Source organism: Phocoena sinus, chromosome 11, assembly GCF_008692025.1.
Source record: "Phocoena sinus isolate mPhoSin1 chromosome 11, mPhoSin1.pri, whole genome shotgun sequence".
NCBI classification, from domain to species: Eukaryota; Metazoa; Chordata; class Mammalia; order Artiodactyla; family Phocoenidae; genus Phocoena; species Phocoena sinus.
Genome location: NC_045773.1, coordinates 78,177,163 through 78,203,451, shown reverse-complemented (window position 1 = coordinate 78,203,451; position 26,289 = coordinate 78,177,163). Strand labels below are relative to the sequence as shown.

The 26,289-nt window shown below is 39.6% G+C and overlaps 1 protein-coding gene across 4 annotated transcripts in view; it reads left to right on the top strand.

Annotated features, from left to right (window-relative positions):
* The window catches only part of PKHD1 (PKHD1 ciliary IPT domain containing fibrocystin/polyductin), a 603,444-nt gene that overhangs the window by 426,229 nt on the left and 150,926 nt on the right, over positions 1 to 26,289 (top strand). For all 4 annotated transcript variants that reach the window (XM_032648750.1, XM_032648749.1, XM_032648748.1 and 1 more), the window contains 2 exons: positions 1,960 to 2,082; positions 12,212 to 12,729. In XM_032648750.1, coding sequence (XP_032504641.1) covers positions 1,960 to 2,082; positions 12,212 to 12,672 — 584 coding nt within the window. In that variant the 3' untranslated portion in view covers positions 12,673 to 12,729. The remainder of the gene's footprint in view (positions 1 to 1,959; positions 2,083 to 12,211; positions 12,730 to 26,289) is intronic.

Below are 26,289 nucleotides of genomic sequence, written 5' to 3'. Positions count from 1 at the left end.
GGATATTGTTCCCCATCTTCCTCCTAGAAAGTGATTCTCTGATCCAGTTGTACAGACTAGAGCATCACTTTACAAAATTTTGATCTCGGGACCTCATCACACTTTCAGTAATTATCAAAATCCCCAAAGAGCTTTTGTCACTGTGTGTTCTATCTATCAGTATTTCCAAATTAGAAGTTAAGAGAGAACATGTAAAGCTTATTTATTAATTTATTTTAAAATACAAATAAGACATGCATTATATGTTAATATAGCATATTTTTAATTTAAAAGCCATGTTTTAAAAATATATAGTGAAAAGAATGACATTTTTTATAAACCTCTTTAATGTCTGCCTGAAAAAAGTCAGCTGGACTCTCTTAGCAGCTTCTGCATTCAGTCTGTTGCAATGTATTGTTTTGGCTGAAGTATATGAAGAAAATCTAGCCTCACTCAGATACATAGTAGAAAAAGGAAGAATATTAATAACCTTTACAGATATTGTAGACATTCTTCTTTGATACTGCACCCAAACTGGACAAAAGGAAGTTACTTAAAGGTACATCTCAATGTACTTTTTGTATTCTGTTACATGAAAATGCACCAGTCTACCTTGTACTTTGAATAGAGATTTTGCGCATGCGTGATTTTGAAACATTATGCTTTGGCCATTTAGGAAATGTTGTTTCACTGAGTTACGCAGGTCTACAAAATGCTGATATATTTCCTTCTATAATTTTTTTAAAAAATCACGTTAATATCAACAGAATTAGAAATCTGTGAAGCTTATAGTAGTTGATAAAATTTTTCTAAAGTTCTAAAATTTCCCATGTGAGCTTGACTTATATCACTGGCAACAAATACTGTCAATCGTTTCTTTGAAGTTACAGGCTCACTTCATTTACTTAAAAAAAAAATCTCCCAAGTACCAAAGTATTAATAACCATAATTTGTCTTTCAATCATTCTTTCAAGTTCTTTCAACATAAAAATGGTGTCCTGTGAAAAAAATCAACTAGTTTAGCTCAAAACTCAATCACAAAAGTGCCTTTCCTTGAGAAAATCATCATATGTCTTGGCATGGCATTATCTGACATCATATTACAATTTATTTTTTTTTTCTTCTGCCATCCAAACTAGAATAAAAGCTCTATAAGGGCAGACCTGGTCTTTCATACTTTATCATTGGCTTTCCAGTGTCTAGAACAATGCCTGGCATGAAGAATATAAATGTATTTTTATTAATATATTTAATGAATAAATGAATAGGAGAGAAGGCATCACTCTAGTCAAGAGCAGACTGAAGATATAAAGTCTTCAATCAAAAGCACACGGCTGTGTGAGCTCTGTGATTGCACCAATGCCAGTTTCCTAGTTTTGATGTCATACTGCAGTTATACAAGTTGTTGGAAGTAGAGAGAAGGCTGGGTGAAGGTGCATGGGTCATCCCTGTACATTTCATTTGACACTTTCTGTGAATCTATAATTATTTCAAAATAAAATGTTTTTAAAAAGTATTAGTAACATTGCAGCTCTGGTCAACAGAAAGATAACACGAACCACCAAAGTGAGACACATAGTGTCATTTTCTAGCAGCCATTTAACTTTAAATATCAAGATAATACTTCAACATGTAATGGATATAAAAATATTAGATATCTTACATTTTTGAAAAATCAGGTGTGTATTTGACGCTTACAGGACATCTCTTTTTGAACTAGTCACTTTTCACATGTTCAGTAACCACATGTGGTGGCAACTATATTGGATGGTAGTTTTATACCTCAATGTTGTGGTCAGTATATGGGATTTTATTTCATTATTCCTTAAGCTCTGAGACTATTAAATGCATTCTACTGCATGTATATCACAATAATTTTGAGGGAGCGGAGAAGGGAAATATCCTAACACTTAGGGCCCATTTATAAGAAAAATGTCACTTTATTCTAAAAAAAGCCAAAGTATTTTTTCATTAATACAGAAATAAAAAGTGAAGAGATTTCTGAATCCCAGACTAATGATCAAAAGAATCATAGCCACGTCTCACCCAAACGCCAAGAATCACAAGTAGAGACTGAAAAAGAAGGCACCATGATGGCAGAAGGTAAGCTTGGACAATGGGATGATTCCCACAAGAGAAACAAACCCATTGTGTGTGAACTGTAGCCTCCTGCTGGCTGCCAGTTTCTGAATCAGTTTAGTTTATAGCCCCTTCTTTAGCCTTTGTTACTTCTTCTCAAGGAAATTATACCCCAGCATAAGAACACGCAAGTCCAGCTGATTCACTCAGCTACTAACCAGTTATCCGAGTTGATATTTATATATATTTTTTCTTACTAGAAGGTTATGGGTTTAACATTTGAATTCGTTATATAGAGGAAAGAAAAACCAGAGTGTAGGCATATAATCTTTCCCTTAGCTAGTGCAAAGCTGCCAGTTTGGCAACATAATTGAATCTGGGAAAGAAGAGAATGGTGTTGCCAAATACTAACTATGCAAAATAGATTGAAAGCAGAACCCTCAAGAAACAAGTCAGCTTTGTTAAGCTCTGCTTTGGTGTTTCGTTGTACTTCTTGCAGAAGGTATTATTTGCCTCCGTTGTGCATGATGCCAGATGATTTTGCTTGTTATATTGTTAAATTGTCATTAGAGATGCTGCCAAGCAGAGAAAAGATAAGCATTTATCGCAGACCAATGTTTTGTCCTTCTAAGGACACAGAAATTACAAAGACAATGGGCAGAACACAAGATGGATTTGCCAAGTACGAGTATGGTGTATGAAAAACATGAAACTTCCATGGATCTGAAATATTTTGAAACATATGCTCTAAACAGGAGAATCTTCCTTTTTTTCCCCTAAATGATAGCCAATTATCATGATATTTTCTGCTCGAAAAGGAATCCAAATCTTACCAGTTCTGAGTGGATGTTTCACCAAACCGTAGCAGTCCGAAGTTGTTCTGCCTCTAATCAGTTTAAAGAACTCTGGTGACAGTGCGTATCTGTGTATCAGTTTGTTTGCCTGTTTGGATTTTTTCCCACAGAGTAAATGAGGGGGGTTTTTTTGGTTTTTTTTTTTTTTAAGTTTCCCATCAAATTAGCCATCCATACTCCATTCACCTCCTGGACCTGCCTCAAAAAGTAGTAGGGAATGTGAGTGGGTGGGGGTGTGAAGGATGAAGATAGAGAGAAGGGGGCAGGAAATCTTTCTAGATTCCATCTAAGACCACTTTGACTTTGGTTTCCAGAAGCTTCTTGTCCATATTATGGCATGCAAATTCAGGACAGGTGTTTGAAAATGGTCCTCTGAACCCAGCTCTGTGAAGAAGGGCATATTCAACTGCATTTTCCAGCAAACAGCAGGAGTGATGCTAATCTTTCCCCTAATCTAATATGGCCATTTACATGAATCTCAGTTTCCCGGCTTAAATTAACTACACTGCACAGTCCACAATGCCTGGATGTTTTATTAAGGGACATTTTTTATGTGGGAGCTTATTAATAAATTATCAGGAATGAAACAAGGGGCAGGGCTCCTGTGGAAGAGTTTAGATTGAAGAGATGGAAGAATGAAAGAGGCCATTTTATTAGGACATCCAAGTTAAAAATAGAAAGATGTGTGATCCAAATCCTCCCCTGGGGATCAGAGCGGATTTGTTTTCTTATCTTCTAAGCTTTGTCCGAATCTTAAGAACATTGTTTCCAAGGGAAGTAACGAGGCATCTCTTGCTTTTCTTTGGAGATTATTACCAGCCACAAAACATCTAATTATTGTTAGCTTTAAATAAATTAGGTTTTATTTTATTATTACCATGGCACTCTAGTTTCCTTTTCCTTCTGTGTTTTTAAACTTGTGGCATTTGCTGATCAAGCGATTGGCCGTCTCTCTCATAAGCACTCTGCAAACACACAGCATCACCATCACATATTTAGCTGGCGGAATCAAGCATTTCGACTGTCCCGTAGATTCAGACTGTAAATTCATCACGTTACGGCTTTTAGCAAAAATTGTATGTACGCAGCAGGGAAGGGAGTAAAGCATGCATCCCTCGTGTTTTACGTTTACCAGGGTTTTTGACATAGGGAGCATCTGAGCTAGCTTTTAACATTCACATCTGCTTTTGTGACTTTGCTACTCAGAAGATTTAATGAATTACCAGCCTCAGTTAGACAGGCAGGAGAATGTGACAGTTAAGAGCGTGAAACTCGGGTGTCAGCAGGACTGGGTTTAATCCTGATTCCCTTGTTGACTTACTTCATGGCCTCCAGCAGGTCCACAGTCCTCTCTGTGCCTTTCGGTTTCCTCATCAGGAAGATTGTCCTAAGAATACTGCCCACACTCAGATGTTGTGATGCTGATTGAGTTAATGTCACTCTAGAGTGCAGAAAGATTCCTGGCGTATTGTATGTGCTGTGTATGTGTTACTTATTGTTGGTCTTTCTCGTTGCTTAGGACTCAACGCCCTCCAAGACCTGACTCCACCGTGTCTTCCTCCTCCTGCTCTGGGTTTCATCTTCTTGCCCCGTCCTCACACTCACCTGTTAAAACCTCCTCAAGCTTTTCAACACCAGCTGCTATGCCCTTTTTTTTTCATAAAATCTTCTCTAATCCTCCCCACCTCAATGAAAATGAATATTTTCCTCTTTGGGGTTCCAAAAATACTGAAATCATACCTCCATAGTAGCACTTAATGGTTTTTGGAGTTTGTCACATAAAGATGGCTCTCTGTTCCCACAGGCCAATGGTTCTTAACTAGGGGCAATTTTGTCTCCCAAGTAGGGTGACCAAGTCATCCTGGCTTTCCTAGAACTTTCATAGTTTTAAAAATGAAAGCCTTGTGTCTCAGTAGCTCCCTCAGTCTCAGGCAAATTGGGACATTTGGTCATCCTACCTCCAGCAGATCCTTGCATTGTCTGGAGACATTTTTGTTGTCACAGTTTGGGGGAGGGGGATGCTCCTAGCATCTAGTGAAAAGAGATCACCCCCACCACAAAGATGATCTGGCTCAAGATGTCAGTAATTCCAAGGTTGAGAAATCCTGGCAGAAGCAATTACTTGTCTTTGTAACATTTAGGTGAGAGATTGCTGGAATTACAATGAATGAACTTAAATTTTATCTTCCAATACATATTAAATAAGTATTTATTTATTTCCTGAGTTTTTTGTACCGTATAAGGTCCTCTCTGTATAGTTACAAAGAGATGATATTTGGCTTCCCATCCTTTATGAATTTCTAATATGATTGGGACACAAAGATAATATTTGGGGGAAAATGAAAGAACAATTCCAGGCAATAAACAGTTAAGTGTAAAGCAATCACAACAAACAATATGTATTTGAAGAATTTGAAGAGGGGAGAGAATGCCAAAGGAGAGAAAGAATGCCATTATCCTAAGCTACATGTTTAGTGCTTCCAGCTCCCAAATCATATCACACGGTTTCAAATCCCATTTGCTAAGGGCTTAATTGTATACTTTGCACAAACTCAGGTTCACAGAAGAGCAGGGAAGCAGCCCTGCTTTGCTCTGCTGAAGCTCAGTTTTGTACCATTCCTTCTCACCTGTTCCCTTATTCCCCTTATTTGGTTAATATCCCCCAAATCTCCCAGGCTAGACACCTCAGAGTTACCTTTAACTGCTAGTCTCCCGTTACTACCCTGCCCCCTTGTTTGCTAGGTTTTATCAATTCCACCTCTGTTGTGTCTTGGTTTTCATCTCCCACCCACTCCATTTCCCAGATATATCTTCAGTTCAGCCTCAGTTAATACACTCCTTATAGATGTTCTTCCTTCACTCTTTCTCTTTTCCCAACAGGACAGTATTCCCTGTACACAGAGAATAAGACTCTCGGTTTCAAGATACCCTTCTATAATGTACCCACAGATCTAAAGTTTCCATTCTTTCCAATCCCAGATCAAATACTTTTTCTCTTTTTTTCAAAATCTTTTATCTAGAAGGAATAGTCGCCTTCTGTCCACTTTTGTGACACCTCCCTTTTATTCATTTAACACCTTTTATATGTAATATAATTATTTGTTTTTATCTTGTCCAGATTCTTCTGTTTAAGTTCTGTATCTCTTCTAATCCCAGCAGCACATTTACCAGAGGGTGTTAGGACATGAGACCATTGATCACCATTGTTGAGTAAATGATGAAAGTAGAGATGAAATGAGCCTTTCTCCTTTCCCTCTCCCCTTTCCAGAGACCCCTAGATTCCAGCAGTTCCTACAACTGCTGACAAAAAAAGAACGGCTACTCATCTCATCTAAAAGAGATGGAGAAATTTTATCCTGGTTCATAAGATTAACAACAGGACAATGGCCACACATCTTTTGGGTCCTAACAGTGGGCAAAAAGCGACAACTTCCTTCCAGGCGATGCTGTCTGCTGGCCACCTGAGTTTCCTCTCCCAGTTTCCTGGGGACTGCCTTTGTCTTTGCAGGACAGCTACTGCTGGAGATCTCAGTGCCACCTTCTCCAAATCGCACCCTGATCTGTGTCTGGCTACTGGTCACTATTGTGTGTGTGTATGTGAAATACATGCCCCGAATATTGGGAATGAAAGACTGACGTGTGAAAAGGGGCTCCATACCATGCAAGTGTGACCATAAACATTAACTTTGTGGATTTCTTATCTCTACCACGTTTGAATTCTACTGACTGTAGATGCTATGTGTTGTGAATGTAAAATAAAAAAGACTGTCAATTTACCTTTTTGTAAGTACAAATCTATAGGAATGACAGGGAGAGGAGAGGAGAGGGCTGGCCTCAAGATGTCTGGAAACAGTGAAGAGCAAAACAGTTTAGAACAAGAAATTGTCCCAAGTTCCCAAGGAAGTAAAACTATATTTGGAAGTTATTAATAAATAGCATGTCCATTCCATATAATAAAGAGATATGAACATCTCCTAATTTAAAGACATAAATAAAATCTATCACTTACTCCTTAAGGAAACTTTAAAATAAAATAACCAGGAATAAATAAGATGCCTGGTAAATAAGATGGAGCGTTCCAATGCTATTTGCAACCGAGATCCAATATTACCTTTAACAACGGAATATTAGAAGAATTCCTACTTAAATGAGGATAAAACACAGAGCTCATTCTTACCATAATTTTATAACATATATTTTGGAATAGGAAGAAGCAAAGTCAGATATAAAACAAAATTTAGAGGACAATTTTGGAGAAGATATATGATGATTTGCAGATGATTATTTAATGGTAACTTAAAGAGTCAACCACTAACTGCTATAATTTATAAATAACTTGAGTAACTTACTCAAATATAATGTCAGTCTATGCAAAAATCATATTGTATAAGCCAATGGTATACAGTTAGGAAAGACAAAGAAATACACATTAGTGACAAAGAATATGCTGCCTTGGAGAAAAAAATCTAAACAAGAGATATATGGGACTTATATAAAAAATAAACTATATTTTATTGAATAGTTTAAAGAGAAGACTTGAATACATAGGGAATTACAACATGTTTCTAATTAGGTTGACTAATATTGCAAAGACCTCAGTTATTTCTATATTAACTTTGGTTTAACACAGTTCCAATTATTTTACACAGGAGTAGAACAGCATAAGATGATTCTAAAATTCTTCAGAAACTATAGATCAATACTAGAAAACTAATTTTTTACAGGAAATTGTTTTATTTGGCAGTGGGAAAAGGTAGCTCAACCAGAGAGATAATATTTATGTCACTCTTCTTCAGACAATGTGATACTGACACAAGAATATATGAGCACATTATGAGAAATAATCTCAATTAGGTATAGATATAGATATTAGATATAGAAATGTAACATGTGATGGAGATAATAAAAATAAAGGAAAACACAAGCATTAGTCTATAAATGGGGCTATAAATTTGACTATTTAGAACATTTATTAATCTAGATTCACACTTCAAAAAATACACCAAAGTAAACTGTAGATAGATTAATGAGTTAACTTAGGTTTACTAAAACATAGCCATTGCTAGAGTATTACAAACATAATAAAGTGGAGATTACTTATGATATGTGGGATTAAAGGCATTTTTTTCTTTATCTTCTAAAAATTTTCATACTTCCTGATTTGCCATGCATTGCTTATTAAAAATAAATAATAATTTTTCATTTAAAGGAACAAATAACCTAGAAAGGACATTGGTGATAGTATTTATAATATTTATCCATTAATATTAATTAATACTTACCAATTAATAATGAATAATTTAATGTTATTTATTAATTATGTATATGTCTTCTTCAATATGTGGGCAGGACTGTGCCCTTATTGACAAATGAGAAACCAAAGTGGAGCCCATTCTTTATGCTGGCTGATCAGCCATCCATCTTGCTGCTTTAGATCCTATTTAGGCTTCAAAACAGAGGTCATTATACTGGGTCTTTTGTACTGAATCCAGGTCATCCAACACTAAATGCAGCACATGGAGACTATGCTATGAAAATATAAAGGGTGGGAGTGGGGTGGGGAGAGGGGAGATTCATTGTTAATTATCCCATTGCAAAAGAAACCAATAAGTGAAATAAGTCAGAGAAAGGCAAATACTGTCTTTGATATCACCAATACTGCGATATCACTTATATGTGGAATCTAAAAAATACAACAAACTAGTGAATGAAACAAAAAAGAAGCAGGAAAAAAAAATAAAAAGAAGCCAATGACTACTACCCACACAAACTTTTACAATCGTAGCTCAGCATATCTCTTGCCCAAGAAAGTTCTGGAAGCCAGAAGAGATCAAGGTTACCTGGAAAAGTTTCACTGACTGTGGATGAACCTGGATGGACCCAAAACCATGGAGTCTTCCTTTTCATAGAGAAAGGATCTGTGTTCCCATATTTTACCCCATTCTTCCTGAAACTTGATCAAACCCACAAACGGGACTCTGAGATAACGTGGAGGAGCAATGTGAAATGCTATCTTTCCATTTTAATGGGGACTCACCAATGAGGTGGAGGTGGAAAGGAGGCATGCCGTTTCATATGATTTGATACTCACTATTCTTCCTTCCCTAAAACCCAAATATTCAGCTGAATGCTTTAGGACACATATCTGCTATAAATTCATTTTTTTTAATCTCATTTGTCTGAGATCTAAGCTTCCTGTGGAGGTCCAAGATCAAAGGATCGGATTCCTTCTGATGTCGGTGCTGACATATAATGTGTGCTGACTTAGTTCTGTCTATAACCTCACAGTGGGAAGTGGCCAGCCCCCCTCTGCACCTTTACTCAGTGCACTCTTATTTCAGCTGGGGAGTCTGTCAGCTATGTTGCTGATTGGAGCTGCCATGTAAATAATTCATGGGAGATTTTTAAATGGTTTTGGGCATGCAGAGGAAAGCTACACTCGTGTTAGTCTTTTATGAATAGACGCAGACCTGAAGAACAAGGGAGAATAGATTTCCAAAGACGGTCTCTCAAAAACAGGATAACAATACCTTCAATGGATTGAAAATAGGTGACTTGCAGTGTTTGATTCCCCTTACATAAGATGGTATTGGTTGTACCAAGGGATAAAAATGCAAAGCCCTTTTTCCTTCTTAAACTTTGCTTCTATCTGACAATTGATTATTCTTGTTGTTTGGTTATTTGCTGATCTTGATAAACTATATCTTTTTCTCCTGGTGGGAGCGGTAATTATAGAGATGACACCAAGCTCAATACTTGGCGTAGGATTGGGCTTAACAGAGGGACAAGGTTAACGGCAAAAAAAGTTCCTTCCCGGAAGGAACTCAAAGTCCTAAGAGGAAGGTGAGACTATCATACAAGGAAAGGTGTCCAGTAACAGAAAGAGTTGCCCAAGTCAAATGAGAAACTCCAGCCAACAAGTATTGAGGCACAAACCAATGTAGTTTAAGCTGTCAAGGAACAGTTCTGGAAGGATTTGAAGATCCCATAAGTGAGACTAGGATAACCTGAAAGCTCTAAGCAAGAGAATTATCCCATAGTTAGAGGACCATGGCAGATACATGCTAGGCAAAAGGACTGTGGAAGAAGAGAGAGAAGATGTGGATAATGTGGGCTTCGTAGAATATTAACTGACACATCATCAAAACTATATAAACAACATGATTACTTATCTTGTTTTACTGGTACTGCTCCAAATTAACAGTGTGTTATATATACTTTATATATAGAGAGAGTACTCAGATTTATATTATGTTGCTATTACCTTCTTTCTTCCTCACCTCACCTCCCATTCATTTTTGGATTAAATTGAGGTGGGAAATTGTTACCCTTTGCCTCAATACTGTCTCTTACACCATGATATAGACATGATGACTGTCTCTGAACACAAGCCAAGATGGGTCTCAGTAAACTAAGAGAGGATAATAATACACAGGTTCATAAATTAACATCTACTTTGTATTTAAAACTATACATGTACAAAAAGTTCACTGTCAGTCGCTGTTAGATTGAGGAACAGGTCCTGAGAGCAGGGGAGGGGATTAAGGAGAGACGGGGTCAGGAGGGTGGTGTACAAGCACACACACACTTTATTTCTCGTCAAACTTGTTTTTATATATTGCAGTAGACAGTACATGTTTTTGTTAAAATGACCAAACCGAATCATCAGATAGTATTTCCTTAATGTTGAATTTATAGTACAAAACATTCTGTGAACCAGGATATAAACATGCGTGAGAGCAGACTGTGACTACTGAAGCATTCCGAGTGCAAAATATTGTTAGAGAAATCACAAGCAACCTCACGGGCTAAGACTCACATCTTCTCTAATAACTCTTTCGGGTCCTGTCAAGAATTAAACAGGACTTTGCCATGCTTTAAGCTGCAAGGACCGTGTCAACTTGCAGCTGGTTCCCAACAGTTCACATTATGCATTTGGTGGTGAGATATGAGATAAGCAGGGATGGGAAATGTCATGCCCCACTCTCATGCATGTATCCAGCCAGACTTTCTTCTTAACTCCCCACTGCCATCTTAACTTTACACAGTATATTGTGTGGTTCTCACAGTACAGACTCTGGAGCCACAAATCTTGACCTCTGTAATGTAAGTAAGATCTGCCATTCCTTTATATGTTGTCTTAAGAAGTTACTTAATCTCTCTGTATCTCAATGGCTTCCCTTCTAAGAGGGAGATAATGATAGCACTTACTTCACAGAGTGCTGGTAAGGATTAAATTATATATATGTATATATATATATATATGTGTATGTATATATATATATATATATATATAAATTGGTGGCCAGCATGTAATAATTGCTATAATTGCTATATAAGTGTTACTTTAAATGATTATTATCCTCTCTCTCTTCAAAGAACACATACTGGAATGTATAAGGATGAGTATCATTAACATAGAATAATTTTGAATTTCCTTTAATTTGTTTAAAAACAATAATTTGGGCTTCCCTGGTGGCGCAGTGGTTGAGAGTCCGCCTGCCGATGCAGGGGACACGGGTTCGTGCCCCGGTCCGGGAAGATCCCACATGCCGTGGAGCAATTAGGCCCGTGAGCCACAACTACTGAGCCTGCGCGTCTGGAGCCTGTGCTCCGCAACAAGAGAGGCCGCGATAGTGAGAGGCCCGCGCGCTGCGATGAAGAGTGGCCCCCACTTGCCACAACTAGAGAAAGCCCTCGCACAGAAACGAAGACCCAACACAGCCAAAAATAAATAAAATAAAAATAAATAAATAAGACCCCAAGATCACTATTAAAAAAATTATATATACACGCTCATATGGATATGTGTTTTTTATATATTTATTTCTGCATATGTTTATATTTTTGTAAAATCAAAAATATTTAAATGATGAATTTGGCTTAAAAGCCAAAAGTATTAATAAGACTTGTTTTTAGAGCTCACATTTCTAAATACAGGTGTGAGTTAACCCACTTGGTAAGGTCTGACTCTGGCCTAATTTTCATATTTAAGCTGCCATGCTTACAATGAAAAATCCTGATTGACTTATTAACATCATAAAAGTTTTTTTCTGGGAAGCTATATTATCAACTTTGTGTTAGTTAATATTAATTATCAGTTGGGCTTAGGATATCGTGTTTTTCTTTTTTTTTTTCTGAAAAAGTATGTATTCCCAAAGATATTTGGAAATCGATAAGGTGATATAACTCAATCTTTAATTAGCTGGAGATATCTTTTCAGGAATGCTAAATGTGCCAAATGTGCAATCAGCTGATTGAGGACCAAGTCTATTTCTCCTCCTTCTTTTCTCTCACAGATTTGAGGATGAAGGTCATGCTGGGCAAGCTGAACCAGCTCCCCCATCAGTCACGGAATGGTGTGTCCAGAAGGAAGGTGAGCCGCCGTGCAGTCCAAGAGGAAGGTGGCAGCCGAGAAGAGGCTGAGGCCGCTGTGCCTGCTCCCGGTACTACCAGTGTCACATCACATGGGAACACGTGTGCTTTGGGTTCTCCTGCTCAGCAGCTCTACCTGCAGGAGACTGGGAGCTGGAAGGAGTCCCAGGAGCAGGTGCTCCGATACCAGCTGTCGGGCCAAGATCAGCTGCTGCTGCCCTGCCCAGACCTCAGACGAGAGACGCAGCGATTGCAGGGCCGGAGTCGCCTGGGCAAGGAGCATGTCAGCCTGGGGCTGCCCCAGGAGAAGCCAGCCTCCTGCAGTGCCGCCGAGGCATTCTGCCTCCATTCAGTGTGCCCGGAGGCCGTTCAGGGGCAGCTGTGATCAAGCAGTAGTGAGGGCATTTGAAAGTCATGATGTTCAGAATATATCTGGATCATGGTGAGTAGGGGAGATGAGGCCTGAGCAGTCTGGACACTAAGAAGGGAGAATATGGACTCTGAATTCTCTGTCTTCAACTTTAAAACGGAAGACAGTCATATAAATGAATGTACATTGAAATGGTATCTGATACATCTTTTGTATTTATCACGAATCCTAGTCCAATGTCAGGCAAATAATAGGTTCCCAAATACTAGATAATTTTTTACTTGTTTTTAGCTTAAGCTGGTTATCTTTCTGATTTCCCAATTTTAATAACGGTGTAATGCTGATTTATACCAGTAGGGGGTGGTATTAAGCTTCCTCTAGGATGATCACCCACAAAGCTTTGGGCTTCTCTTATTGAAGGGATCATGAAAAAGTCTGGTCTGCTACAGCTATTTCTGCAGTGTTCAAGCAAAACATTTCTTTTTCCTATGGGAATATTTGAAGGACAGGAGAAGACCCCGCTCCCTGGTCTGTCAGCCTTACCTTCCAACCACCAGGCAACCACCTGGTTTTTCACAAGATGATTTTATTTCATGGCTTGAATTCAGTCATTATTAGGAGCCCATACCAAGCTTGCACCTCATGAGTACTGATACATGGAAATTGAGATTTTTTGGGGCTTTGCTGAGATTTTAGTTAAGGACAAAATATAAAAATAGCAAGTTTGGGTAAGGAAATTGTCCATGGACCACAGTTATATTTTTCAATAGTTCTTTCTGTTAATAACTGAGTCAAATTTACAAGTGGAAAAAAACTGTATTGGGAGACTAGAGGTGACCAAGTGGCCAAGTGGATTATCAGCTAACTTAATTATTAGAGAACTAACTGCTTTTTGGAGAAGACAGTGCATGGGAGAGATTACATCATATGCAGCCTCTCTAGGCTGTGTGCTAGGGCTTCAGGTGGAGACCAGAGCAGAGGGTTAGCTATGCTGATAAGTTGAGTAAGGATATGAAAGGCAGTTCCACCCAATTCACACATTTGCGGAGGGCCCATCTGTGTCCAAACTAACATACTTTAAGCAGCCTGTGTCCTTGGCTGTGGATCCAGAAGGTCTTATGCACCAAGGGAGTAAAGCCAAGACCGCAAAGGTGAAGAAAATATCTAGAAAGAACTTGCTCTGAGCTTTTCCCTAAATCGAAACCAGGATTTTCCAATCTCTGAAAGATGAAGGGGCTGTCCTCTGTTTGAATTGGAGCAGAGGAAGGAAACACACTCTTCCATGGCAGAATTTAAACAATGATGTCCTGGAATTAGCCCCGGAGGAGGTATTAATGGCAGAAGGTCATCTGAGGGCATCAGCGGGAAGGTATGTCTCACTCTACCATGAGCTGGCAGGGAAGTTCTCAGCCCCTGTGTCCATTCTTTAGGTGTCTCACAGACATCTCAGATCTTAAAGCTGCCCCTGAAAGGAGGTAGGCAGTCTTCTCTGTGACACTGTGTTGGATTCTCTGGGTCCTCAGAGAGCTGTGATCTTTCACTACAAAAACATTTCAGAAGTTCAGGCTTTTGACGAGTAGAAAACTGCCCACTAAGGGTTTGTCTGTACATTCTCCCTTTCACCATCTCCAATTCCAGCCCAGGTGTCTTTCCTGAGCTCTATATTGTTTATCGAGCTGCCTACTGAGAACTTCCACTAGGTTATCCCACAGCTGCTACAATGTTAACAGGGCCTAAAACCTGCTTGTCCTCAGGCTTGCCCTCATACAGTGCATGGCATGACCACATTCAGACTAGAAATCTAGAAGTCACCCACAACTTCTTCTTCTATCTAACCCTTCCCCAAAAGTCAGCTACCAGCTCTTATTTCTACACCTTCTTTACCCTTCTCCCAATCTCTACTATCTTCTTATCCATCCTCCATGTGCTAAACACTGATCTTTTTGGAAGGCAAGTTTGATCCTATGCCTCTGGCTGGGAGCAACCATAATCGACCTATTAATTTTACCCTAGCAAAACCTAGGATCCCTGGGCCCAGAATGGACTCTTTGGGCCTGAACGGCAGCCAGAAATACCCAGAGTAACTTGCAGGGCTCTTGCATGTGTCATGGGATTTCAGAGTCTAGCCAGAATCCCCAGCCCATAGTAAGGCAGTTCTTTTTTTCATTCTCAAAAAATGGGAGAATTGGGTAAATTCTGGAAGCAAAGAGAAGAGTTCTTGGTTCCTTTTTGTCTGGAGATGAGCTGATTAAATAAAGCCCCGCTGTAGGTCAACCCTAAACTTACTCAGACCATTAACATAGGGAACCCAGTAAGTGTTTCCCAGCAGTAACAAGCCTTACCCTTTATTCAAATAAGTAATTTTAAAATGTCTTGTTGCTGTGTAATTTCAAAGGACCTCTTCTTGCCTCCCATTTCTGATTTTCTATGTGTGATGGACTCCTTTCCTCCAAGATACTGAACAAACTAAAATTCTAGACAGTTCAAAATTATTTGTAAATATTTATGGATGTTAAAGCTGAGAGGGATGATGGGAGCTAGGGTAGTTTGCACCATCTCTTGAGTTTTGGGGAGTGTGTTCTGACCAAGGTTGTGTCCTGAAGCAAACTTGCCCATCTCATTGCCCAAAGAGGCTGCTGAGTACTGAGAGGCTTGAGTACCTCAGGGATGTCCCCTTTCAAGGATTATTCAGTTGAATGGCTCCCTTCCATCTAACAGTCTAACTCCAAAAGTATAAAATTACTATACATTGAAATGTATGCAAACTATATGCAAAAATGAGCATGGGGAAATTGAATGTAAATTACATGCAAATATTAATCAACCAAGCTTCTATAAAATGTCATGTACATGTCAATAACAGTAAAGGATTTTAATTAATTCTGTCATTTAAAATTCATGCATTTGTTCCATATTTTGTTTCCAGAACTTACAATGTATTGTGTCAATTTTGAAAGAGCTATAAGCAGAAGGAATTACTCTGATGAGTGTAGAACTGTTGATTTCAGCGTATACTATATTACTGTGACAAATTACAGTTATATTTGAGAGGCAAATCACATTTCAGGAACTTAAAATTTTAAAAAGGGGATAAAACATTTTTTATAAAGTTAAATGAGGTTTAAATGGTTGAATACATAGATTTGGGTGTTTACAAGTATTCTTCTAGCCATTTTTATCTTTAGGCCTCAAAAGACTGGGAATTTCTTTGCTTGGAACAATTCAAAAAAAGAATAGATTCTGCCCATAAATCTGGTCTGTCTTGAGATGGAAGATCTGTTTAACACATTTGTAGGACTTCCTAGAATTTACTAGGATTTGAATTGATTGCTCTATATCATCCCTCATTTCAGTCTCAAAATGACGACTCATTTATTATTATCACTATATCTTTTAACACTTAACATAGGATCGACCCTCTCAGAAGATTGTATCAATAAGTACATATGCAATTGTACTATGCCATTTTATGTAAGGGACTTGAGCATCTGCGAATTTTGGTATCTGCAGGGGCTCCTGAAACAAATCCCCTATGGATACCGAGGGACCACTGACGGTAATACGGTATTGTTAGCAGTTGGCACAATGCTGGATGGTAGACCTTCAGAACTTATCTTGCATAACTGAAACTTTGTGCCTCTTGACCGTCACCTCCCCATTGCCCACAGCCTCTGGCAATCACTATTCTACTTCCTGCTTCTGAGTATGACTATTTTAGATCCACATATAAGCAAGACCATATACTATTCATCTATCTGTGTTGGCTTATTTCACTTAGATAATATACTTTAGGACCATCGGTGTTGTTGCAGACAGCAGGATTTCCCTCTTCTTTAAGACTGAGTGATACTCCATGGTGGGTACTGTTTTAAGTCACTCAGTTGCGGTAATTTGTTACGCAGCTATAGAGACACTACGGTTTCCCTGAACTAAAGGGGAGCCGAGTCCTCTGTCTTGTCCTTGCTCCAGTCTCTTGGATGTCTCCTGATCTCTTTTTCAGTGGACATGAATCAATTCCAGTCCACCAGAAGCTTAAACCCCTCACTCGACCCGTAGATTACCCTGTGGGCATCTGGATGGCGTCAGTCTTGGTGCCTCTCTGGGTATTCCACTGGCGCTCGCTCCTTCCAGGGTGGAGGATGCCGGCTCTCAGGTCCTCCAGACACCATGGATTTGTTCCCATCCTGGAACCACAAGATGGAAACAAGCCAGACTGTACTTGTCTCCCTCTCTCCCTTCTGTCTTCTCATCTCCCAGTCTGTCCCCGCAACTAGATTCTGAAAAAAGTTATTTGCAGCATCCCCATCAGTTCCATGTGTGACAGGAGACTGATGTCAAGTGAGAAAATGAAATGTAAATTTTATTAAACACCCCCTCTCCTCTCTGCGTATCAATTCAGATTCCAGCCGAACATAGCAAATCAAATCCTGCCTATGCCCGGCCTCGGGGCACATGGAAAATCATTCTCCTTAGTACCATTCCCTTCTAGTAAAATATTTTTCTGTTTGGTAAATGAAAATTGTAAATGCAAACCCTGTATTAATCCTCGTGAAAAGTATATCTTCAAAATGAACAGTTGAAGGAGAGAGCAGAGAAGAGACGAGGGGAGATTTCGGGGGCAAAGGGGAAGAGGTAGGGGATTGGGAAAACAGAATTGTATTTAGCTGTGTCATGCACAGTCCTGGATGGTGGCTGTGCAGGGATGCATATCAACAGAATAAATGCCGACATTCTTTGAAAGCTTGGACCATCTGGACATTTATCTACATGCTGTCCTGTCTCATAGATAATAAAGATCTTAAACCCGATACACTGGCTTGAAATTGCATTAGAAATATAGATGCTTCGTTCTGGGTGTATGTGCACAATTACGGGCTTGTCTGGAATTTTGACAGGTGATGTCTGACTGTGTGTAGAGAAAAATCTTGATTTGGGGTCTTAAGTGTGATTAACTTAGTGGAAAAAAAGCAAATTTTGACTGCATATTTATTGAAATAAAAATAACAAAAATTTTTTAACATCTGTATTGGAGTATAATTGCTTTACAATGGTGTGTTAGTTTCAGCTTCACAACAAAATGAATCAGTTATATATATACATATGTTCCCATATCTCTTCCCTCTTGCGTCTCCCTCCCTCCCACCCTCCCTATCCCACCCCTCCAGGCGGTCACAAAGCACGGAGCTGATCTCCCTATGCTATGCGGCTGCTTCCCACTGGCTATCTACCTTACGTTCGGTAGTGTATATATGTCCATGCCTCTCTCTCGCTTTGTCACACCTTACCCTCCCCCCTCGCCATATCCTCAAGTCCATTCTTTATTAGGTCTGTGTCATTATTCCTATCTTACCCCTAGGTTCTTCATGACATTTTTTCCCCTTAAATTCCATATATATGTGTTAGCATATGGTATTTGTCTCTCTCTTTCTGACTTACTTCACTCTGTATGACAGACTCTAGGTCTATCCACCTCATTACAAATAGCTCAATTTCATTTCTTTTTATGGCTGAGTAATATTCCATTGTATATATGTGCCACATCTTCTTTATCCATTCATCCGATGATGGACACTTAGGTTGTTTCCATCTCCGGGCTATTGTAAATAGAGCTGCAATGAACATTTTGGTACATGACTATTTTTGAATTTTGGTTTTCTCAGGGTATATGCCCAGTAGTGGGATTGCTGGGTCATATGGTAGTTCTGTTTGTGGTTTTTAAAGGAACTTCCATACTGTTTTCCATTGTGGCTGTATCAATTTACATTCCCACCAACAGTGCAAGAGGGTTCCCTTTTCTCCACACCCTCTCCAGCATTTATTGTTTCTAGATTTTTTGATGATGGCCATTCTGACTGGTGTGAGATGATATCTCATTGTAGTTTTGATTTGCATTTCTCTAATGATTAGTGATGTTGAGCATTCTTTCATGTGTTTGTTGGCATTCTGTATATCTTCTTTGGAGAAATGTCTATTTAGGTCTTCTGCCCATTTTTGGATTGGGTTGTTTGTTTTTTTGTTATTAAGCTGCATGAGCTGCTTATAAATTTTGGAGATTAATCCTTTGTCAGTTGCTTCATTTGCCAATATTTTCTCCCATTCTGAGGGTTGTCTTTTCATCTTGTTTATGGTTTCCTTTGCTGTGCAAACGCTTTGAAGTTTCACTAGGTCCCATTTGTTTATTTTTGTTTTTATTTCCATTTCCCTAGGAGGTGGGTCAAAAAGGATCTTGCTGTGATTTATGTCATAGAGTGTCCTGCCTATGTTTTCCTCCAGGAGTATGATAGTTTCTGGCCTTACATTTAGGTCTTTAATCCATTTTGAGCTTTTTTTTTTTTTTTTTTTTTTTTTTTTGCGGTACGCGGGCCTCTCACTGTTGTGGCCTCTCCCGTTGCAGAGCACAGGTTCCGGACGCGCAGGCTCAGCAGCCATGGCTCATGCGCCCAGCCGCTCCGCGGCATGTGGGATATTCCCACACCGGGGCACGAACCCATGTCCCCTGCATCGGCAGGTGGACTCTCAACCACTGCACCACCAGGGAAGCCCATTTTTGGAGCTTATTTTTGTGTATGGTGTTAGGGAGTGATCTAATCTCATACTTTTACATGTAGCTGTCCAGTTTTCCCAGCACCACTTATTGAAGAGGCTGTCCTTTCTCCACTGTACATTCCTGCCTCCTTTATCAAAGATAAGGTGACCATATGTGCGTGGGTTTATCTCCAGGCTTTCTATCCTGTTCCATTGATCTATCTTTCTGTTTTTGTGCCAGTACCATACTGTCTTGATTACTGTGGCTTTCTAGTATACTCTGAAGTCAGGGAGCCTGATTCCTCCAGCTCCGTTTTTCATTCTCAAGATTGCTTTGGCTATATGGGGTCTTTTGTGTTTCCATACAAATTGTGAACTTTTTTGTTCTAGTTCTGTGAAAAATGCCCGTGGTAGTTTGATAGGGATTGCATTGAATCTGTAGATTGCTTTGGGTAGTAGAGTCATTTTCACCATGTTGATTCTTCCAATCCAAGAACATGGTATATCTCTCCATCTATTTGTATCATGTTTAATTTCTTTCATCAGTGTCTTATAATTTTCTGCATACAGGTCTTTTGTCTCCTTAGGTAGGTTTATTCCTAGATATTTTATTCTTTTTGTTGCAATGGTAAATGGGAGTGTTTTCTTGATTTCACTTTCAGATCTTTCGTCATTAGTGTGTAGGAATGCCAGAGATTTCTGTGCATTAATTTTGTATCCTGCTACTTTGCCAAATTCATTGATTAGCTCTAGTAGTTTTCTGGTAGCATCTTTGGGATTCTCTATTTATAGTATCATGTCATCCAGAAACAGTGACAGCTTTACTTCTTCTTTTCCGATTTGGATACCTTTTATTTCCTTTTCTTCTCTGATTGCTGTGGATAAAACTTCCAAAACTATGTTGAATAAGAGTGGTGAGAGTGGGCAACCTTGTCTTGTTCCTGATCTTAGTGGAAATGCTTTCAGTTTTTCACCATTGAGGATGATGTTGGCTGTGGGTTTGTCATATATGGCCTTTATTATGTTGAGGAAAGTTCCCTCTATGCCTACTTTCTGCAGGGTTTTTATCATAAATCGGTGTTGCATTTTATCGAAAGGTATCTCTGCATCTATTGAGATGATCATATGGTTTTTCTCCTTCAATTTGTTAATATGGTGTATCACATTGATTGATTTGCATATATTGAAGAATCCTTGCATTCCTGGAATAAACCCCACTTGATCATGGTGTATGATCCGTTTAATGTGCTGTTGGATTCTGTTTGCTAGTACTTTACTGAGGATTTTTGCATCTAGGTTCATCAGTGATATTGGCCTCTAGTATTTTATTTGTGTGACATCTTTGTCTGGTTTTGGTATCAGGGTGTTGGTGGCCTCGTAGAATGATTTTGGGAGTGTTCCTCCCTCTGCTATATTTTGGAAGAGTTTGAGAAGGATAGGTGTTAGCTCTTCTCTAAATGTTTGATAGAATTCGCTTGTGAAGCCATCTGGTTCTGGGCTTTTGTTTGTTGGAAAATTTTTAATCACAGTTTCAATTTCAGTGCTTGTGATTGGTCTGTTCATATTTTCTATTTCTTCCTGATTCAGTCTCGGCAGGTTGTGCATTTCTAAGAATTTGTCCATTTCTTCCAGGTTGTCCATTTTATTGGCCTAGAGTTGCTTGTAGTAATCTCTCATGATCTTTTGTATTTCTGCAGTGTCAGTTGTTACTTCTCCTTTTTCATTTCTAATTCTATTGATTTGAGTCTTCTCCCTTTTTTTCTTGATGAGTCTGGCTAATGGTTTATCAGTTTTGTTTATCTTCTCAAAGAACCAGTTTTTGGTTTTATTGATCTTGGCTCTAGTTTCCTTTATTTCTTTTCATTTATTTCTGATCTGAGTTTTATGATTTATTTCCTTCTGCTAACTTTGGGGTTTTTTTGTTCTTCTTTCTCTAAGTGCTTTAGGTACAAGGTGAGGTTGTTTATTTGAGATGTTTCCTGTTTCTTAAGGTAGGATTGTATTGCTATAAACTTCCCTCTTAGAAGTGCTTTTGCTGCATCCCATAGATTTTGGGTCGTCGTGTCTCCATTGTCATTTGTTCCTAGGTATTTTTTAATTTCCTATTTGATTTCTTCAGTGATCACTTCGTTATTAAGTAGTGTATTGTTTAGCCTCCATGTGTTTGTATTTTTTACAGATCTTTTCCTGTAATTGATATCTAGTCTCATAGCATTGTGGTCGGAAAAGATACTTGATACGATTTCAATTTTCCTACATTTACCAAGGCTTGATTTGTGACCCAAGATATGATCTATCCTGGAGAATGTTCCATGAGCACTTGAGAAGAAATGTGTATTGTGTTGTTTTTGGATGGAATGTCCTATAAATATCAATTAAGTCCATCTTGTTTAATGTATCATTTAAAGCTTGTGTTTCCTTATTTATTTTCATTTTGGATGATCTGTCCATGGGTGAAAGTGGGGTGTTAAAGTCCCCTACTATGAATGTGTTACTGTCGATTTCCCCTTTTATGGCTGTTAGTATTTGCCTTATGTATTGAGGTGCTCCTATGTTGGGTGCATAAATATTTACAATTGTTCTATCTTCTTCTTGGATCGATCCCTTGATCATTGTGTAGTGTCCTTCTTTGTCTCTTCTAATAGTCTTTATTTTAAAGTCTATTTTGTCTGATATGAGAATTGCTACTCCAGCTTTCTTTTGGTTTCCATTTGCATGAAATATCTTTTTCCATCCCCTTACTTTCAGTGTGTATGTGTCTCTAGGTCTGAAGTGGGTCTCTTGTAGACAGCAAATATATGGGTCTTATTTTTGAATCCATTCAGCCAATATGTGTCTTTTGGTGGGAGCATTTAGTCCATTTACATTTAAGGTAATTATCGATATGTATGTTCCTATTCCCATTTTCTTAATTGTTTTGGGTTCGTTATTGTAGGTCTTTTCCTTCTCTTGTGTTTCTTGCCTAGAGAAGTTCCTTTAGCAGTTGTTGTAGAGGTGGTTTGGTGGTGCTGAACTCTCTCAGCTTTTGCTTGTCTGTAAAGGTTTTAATTTCTCCATCAAATCTGAATGAGATCCTTGCTGGGTAGAGTAATCTTGGTTGCAGGTTTTTCTCCTTCATCACTTTAAATATGTCCTGCCAGTCCCTTCTGGCTTGCAGACTTTCTGCTGAAAGATCAGCTGTTAACCTTATGGGGATTCCCTTGTGTGATTTGTTGTTTTTCCCTTGCTGCTTTTAATATGTTTTCTTTGTATTTAATTTTTGACAATTTGATTAATATGTGTCTTGGTGTATTTCTCCTTGTATTTATCCTGTATGGGACTCTCTGTGCTTCCTGGACTTGATTAACTATTTCCTTTCCCATATTAGGGAAGTTTTCAACTATAATCTCTTCAAATATTTTCTCAGTCCCTTTCTTTTTCTCTTCTTCTGGAACCCCTATAATTCGAATGTTGGTGCATTTAATTTTGTTCCAGAGGTCTCTGAGACTGTCCTCAGTTCTTTTCATCCTTTTTTCTTTATTCTGCTCTGCAGTAGTTATTTCCACTATTTTATCTTCCAGGTCACTTATCCATTCTTCTGCCTCAGTTATTCTGCTATTGATCCAATCTAGAGTATTTTTAATGTCATTTATTGTGTTGTTCATCATTGTTTGTTTCATCTTTAGTTCTTCTAGGTCCTTGTTAAATGTTTCTTGCATTTTGTCTATTCTATTTCCAAGATTTTGGATCATCTTTACTATCATTATTCTGAATTATTTTTCAGGTAGACTGCCTATTTCCTCTTCATTTGTTAGGTCTGGTGGGTTTTTATCTTGCTCCTTCATCTGCTGTGTGTTTTTCTGTCTTCTCATTTTGCTTATCTTACTGTGTTTGGGGTCTCCTTTTTGCAGGCTGCAGGTTCGTAGTTCCCGTTGTTTTTGGTGTCTGTTCCCAGTGGCTAAGGTTGGTTCAGTGGGTTGTGTAGGCTTCCTGGTGGAGGGGACTAGTGCCTGTGTTCTGGTGGATGAGGCTGGATCTTGTCTTTCTGGTGGGCAGGTCCACGTCTGGTGGTGTGTGTTGGGGTGTCTGTGGACTTATTATGATTTTAGGCAGCCTCTCTGCTAATGGGTGGGGTTGTGTTCCTGTTTTGCTAGTTGTTTGGCATAGGATGTCCAGCACTGTAGCTTGCTGGTTGTTGAGTGAAGCTGGGTGCTGGTGTTGAGATGGAGATCTCTGGGAGATTTTCGCCATTTGATATTATGTGGAGCCGGGAGGTCTCTTGTGGACCAGTGTCCTCAAGTTGGCTCTCCCACCTCAGAGGCAGAGCACTGACTCCTACCTGCAGCACCAAGAGCATTTCATCCATACGGCTCAGAATAAAAGGGAGAAAAAGTAGAAAGAAAGAATTAGTAGAAGAAGAAAGAAAGAAAGAAAGGAGGGAGGAAGGAAGGGAGGGAAGGAAGGAAAAAAAGAAAGAAGATAAAGTAAAATAAAGTAAAGTAAAATAAAATATAATAAAGTTATTAAAATAAAATAATTACTAAGAAAAAAACGGACCACTAAAAAAAAAAAAGGACCACTACTAGGCATATACCCTGAGAAAACCATAATTCGAAAAGAATCATGTACCAAAATGTTCATTGCAGCTCTATTTACAATAGCCGGGAGATGGAAGCAACCTAAGTGTCCATCATCGGATGAATGGATAAAGAAGATGTGACACATGTATACAATGGAATATTACTCAGCCATAAAAAGAAACGAAATTGAGCTATTTGTAGTGAGGTGAATAGACCTAGAGTCTGTCATACAGAATGAAGTAAGTCAGAAAGAGAGAGACAAATACCATATGCTAACACATATATATGGAATTTAAGGGAAAAAAATGTCATGAAGAACCTAGGGGTGAAACAGGAATAAAGACACAGACTTACTAGAGAATGGACTTGAGGATATGGGGAGGGGGGAGGGTAAGGTGTGACAAAGCGAGAGAGAGGCATGGACATATATACACTACCAAACGTAAGGTAGATAGCTAGTGGGAAGCAGCCGCATAGCACAGGGAGATCAGCTCGGTGCTTTGTGACCGCCTGGAGGGGTGGGATAGGGAGGGTGGGAGGGAAGGAGACTCAAGCGGGAAGAGATATGGGAACATATGTATATATATATATATATATATATATATATATATATATATATATATAAAACTGATTCATTTTGTTGTGAAGCTGAAACTAACATACCATTGTAAAGCAATTATACTCCAATAAAGATGTTAAAATGAAAAAAAACAACAAAAAAACGGACAGATAAAACCCTAGGACAAATGGTGGAAGCAAAGCTATACAGACATAATCTCACACAGAAGCATACACATACACACTCACAAAAAGAGGAAAAGGGGAAAAAATCATAAATCTTGCTCCCAAAGTCCACCTCCTTAATTTGGGATGATTCGTTGTCGCTTCAGGTATTCCACAGATGCAGGGTATATCAAGTTGATTGTGGAGCTTTAATCCGCTGCTTCTGCGGCAGCTGGGAGAGATTTCCCTTTCTCTTCTTTGTTCTCACAGCTCCCGGGACTCAGCTTTGGATTTGGCCCCGCCTCTGCATGTAGGTCGCTGGCTCAGGCCGCGAGGGGGGGGGGGGGGAGGGAGGGGCACGGAGTGCGGGGCGGGCCTGCGGCGGCTGGCGTGACGTTGCACGAGCCTGAGGCGCGCCGTGCGTCCTCCCGAGGAAGTTGTCCCTGGATCCCGAGACCCTGGCAGTGGCGGGCTGTACAGGCTCCCCGGAAGCGGGGTGTGGATAGTAACCTGTGCTCGCACACAGGCTTCTTGGCGGCAGCAGCAGCCTTAGCGTCTCATGCCCGTCTCTGGGGTCCCCGCTTTTAGCCGTGGCTCGCGCCCGTCTCTGGAGCTCCTTTAAGCAGCGCTCTGAATCCCCCTCTCCTCGCGCACCAGGAAACAAGGAGGTAAGAAAAAGTCTCTTGCCTCTTCGGCAGGTCCAGACTTTTCGCCGGACTCCGTCCCGGCTAGCCGTGGTGCACTAACCTCCTGCAGGCTGTGTTCACGCCGCGAACCCCAGTCCTCTCGTTGCGCTCCGACCGAAGCCCGAGCCTCAGCTCCCAGCCCCGCCCGCCCCGGCGGGGGAGCAGACAAGCCTCTCGGGCTGGTGAGTGCCGGTCGGCCCTGATCCTGTGTGCGGGAATCTCTCCGCTTTGCCCCCCGCACCCCTGTTGCTGTGTGTGCTCTCCTCCCCGGCTCCGAAGCTTTCCCCCTGTGCCACCCGCAGTGTCCGCCCGCGAAGGGGCTTCCTAGTGTGTGGAAACTTTTCCTCCGTCACAGCTGCCTCCCACTGGTGCAGGTCCCGTCCCTATCCTTTTGTCTCTGGTTTTTCTTTTGCCCTACCCAGGTATGTGGGGGGGGGGGGGGTGTTTCTTGCCTTTTGGGAGGTCTCAGTCTTCTGCCAGCGTTCAGTAGGTGTTCTGTAGGAGTCGTTCCACGTGTAGATGTATTTCTGGTGTATCTGTGGTGAGGCAGGTGATCTCCGCGTCTTACTCTTCCACCATCTTCCCGGAAGCCTCTCAAAATAACATAAAATTTGAACCAAAAGTGAACGTTGAAAATACCACGACTACTTAAAATACACACTCTATCCAAATTCCACTTGACAAATTTAAATGAAAACTGTAAATAGTGTTGTACGTTTTTTAAAAAATATTGAATGTTTTCTTTTAATTTGCTCATTTAAGTGGGTAAACTATTTTTGAGGTGACATTTTGTCAAGAACATATCGGTATTTGGACCACCTGTTCTGATTTGCCTGAGACTGGAGCGTTTCCAGCATATAAGATTTTCAGCGCGAAAACCAGAAAACCCCAGGACGTTCCAGGCATACCAGGATGAGTTGGTCATTATAAATACATTACTATTATAAATAATATAAAGTAGTAATCCCTTATACTCTAATAAATTATTAGTATTGTAGACTTTATTTTTGAGAAATGATTTTGAGCTAAATAAACTTATAGCTGTATCTGGAAGTGATTTCTTTGTCTTGGTCAAACTTGGCAGATAGAGTTCAGGCTTCCAAAATAGGTGAGGACACAGCTCAAGCATTACACTTGAT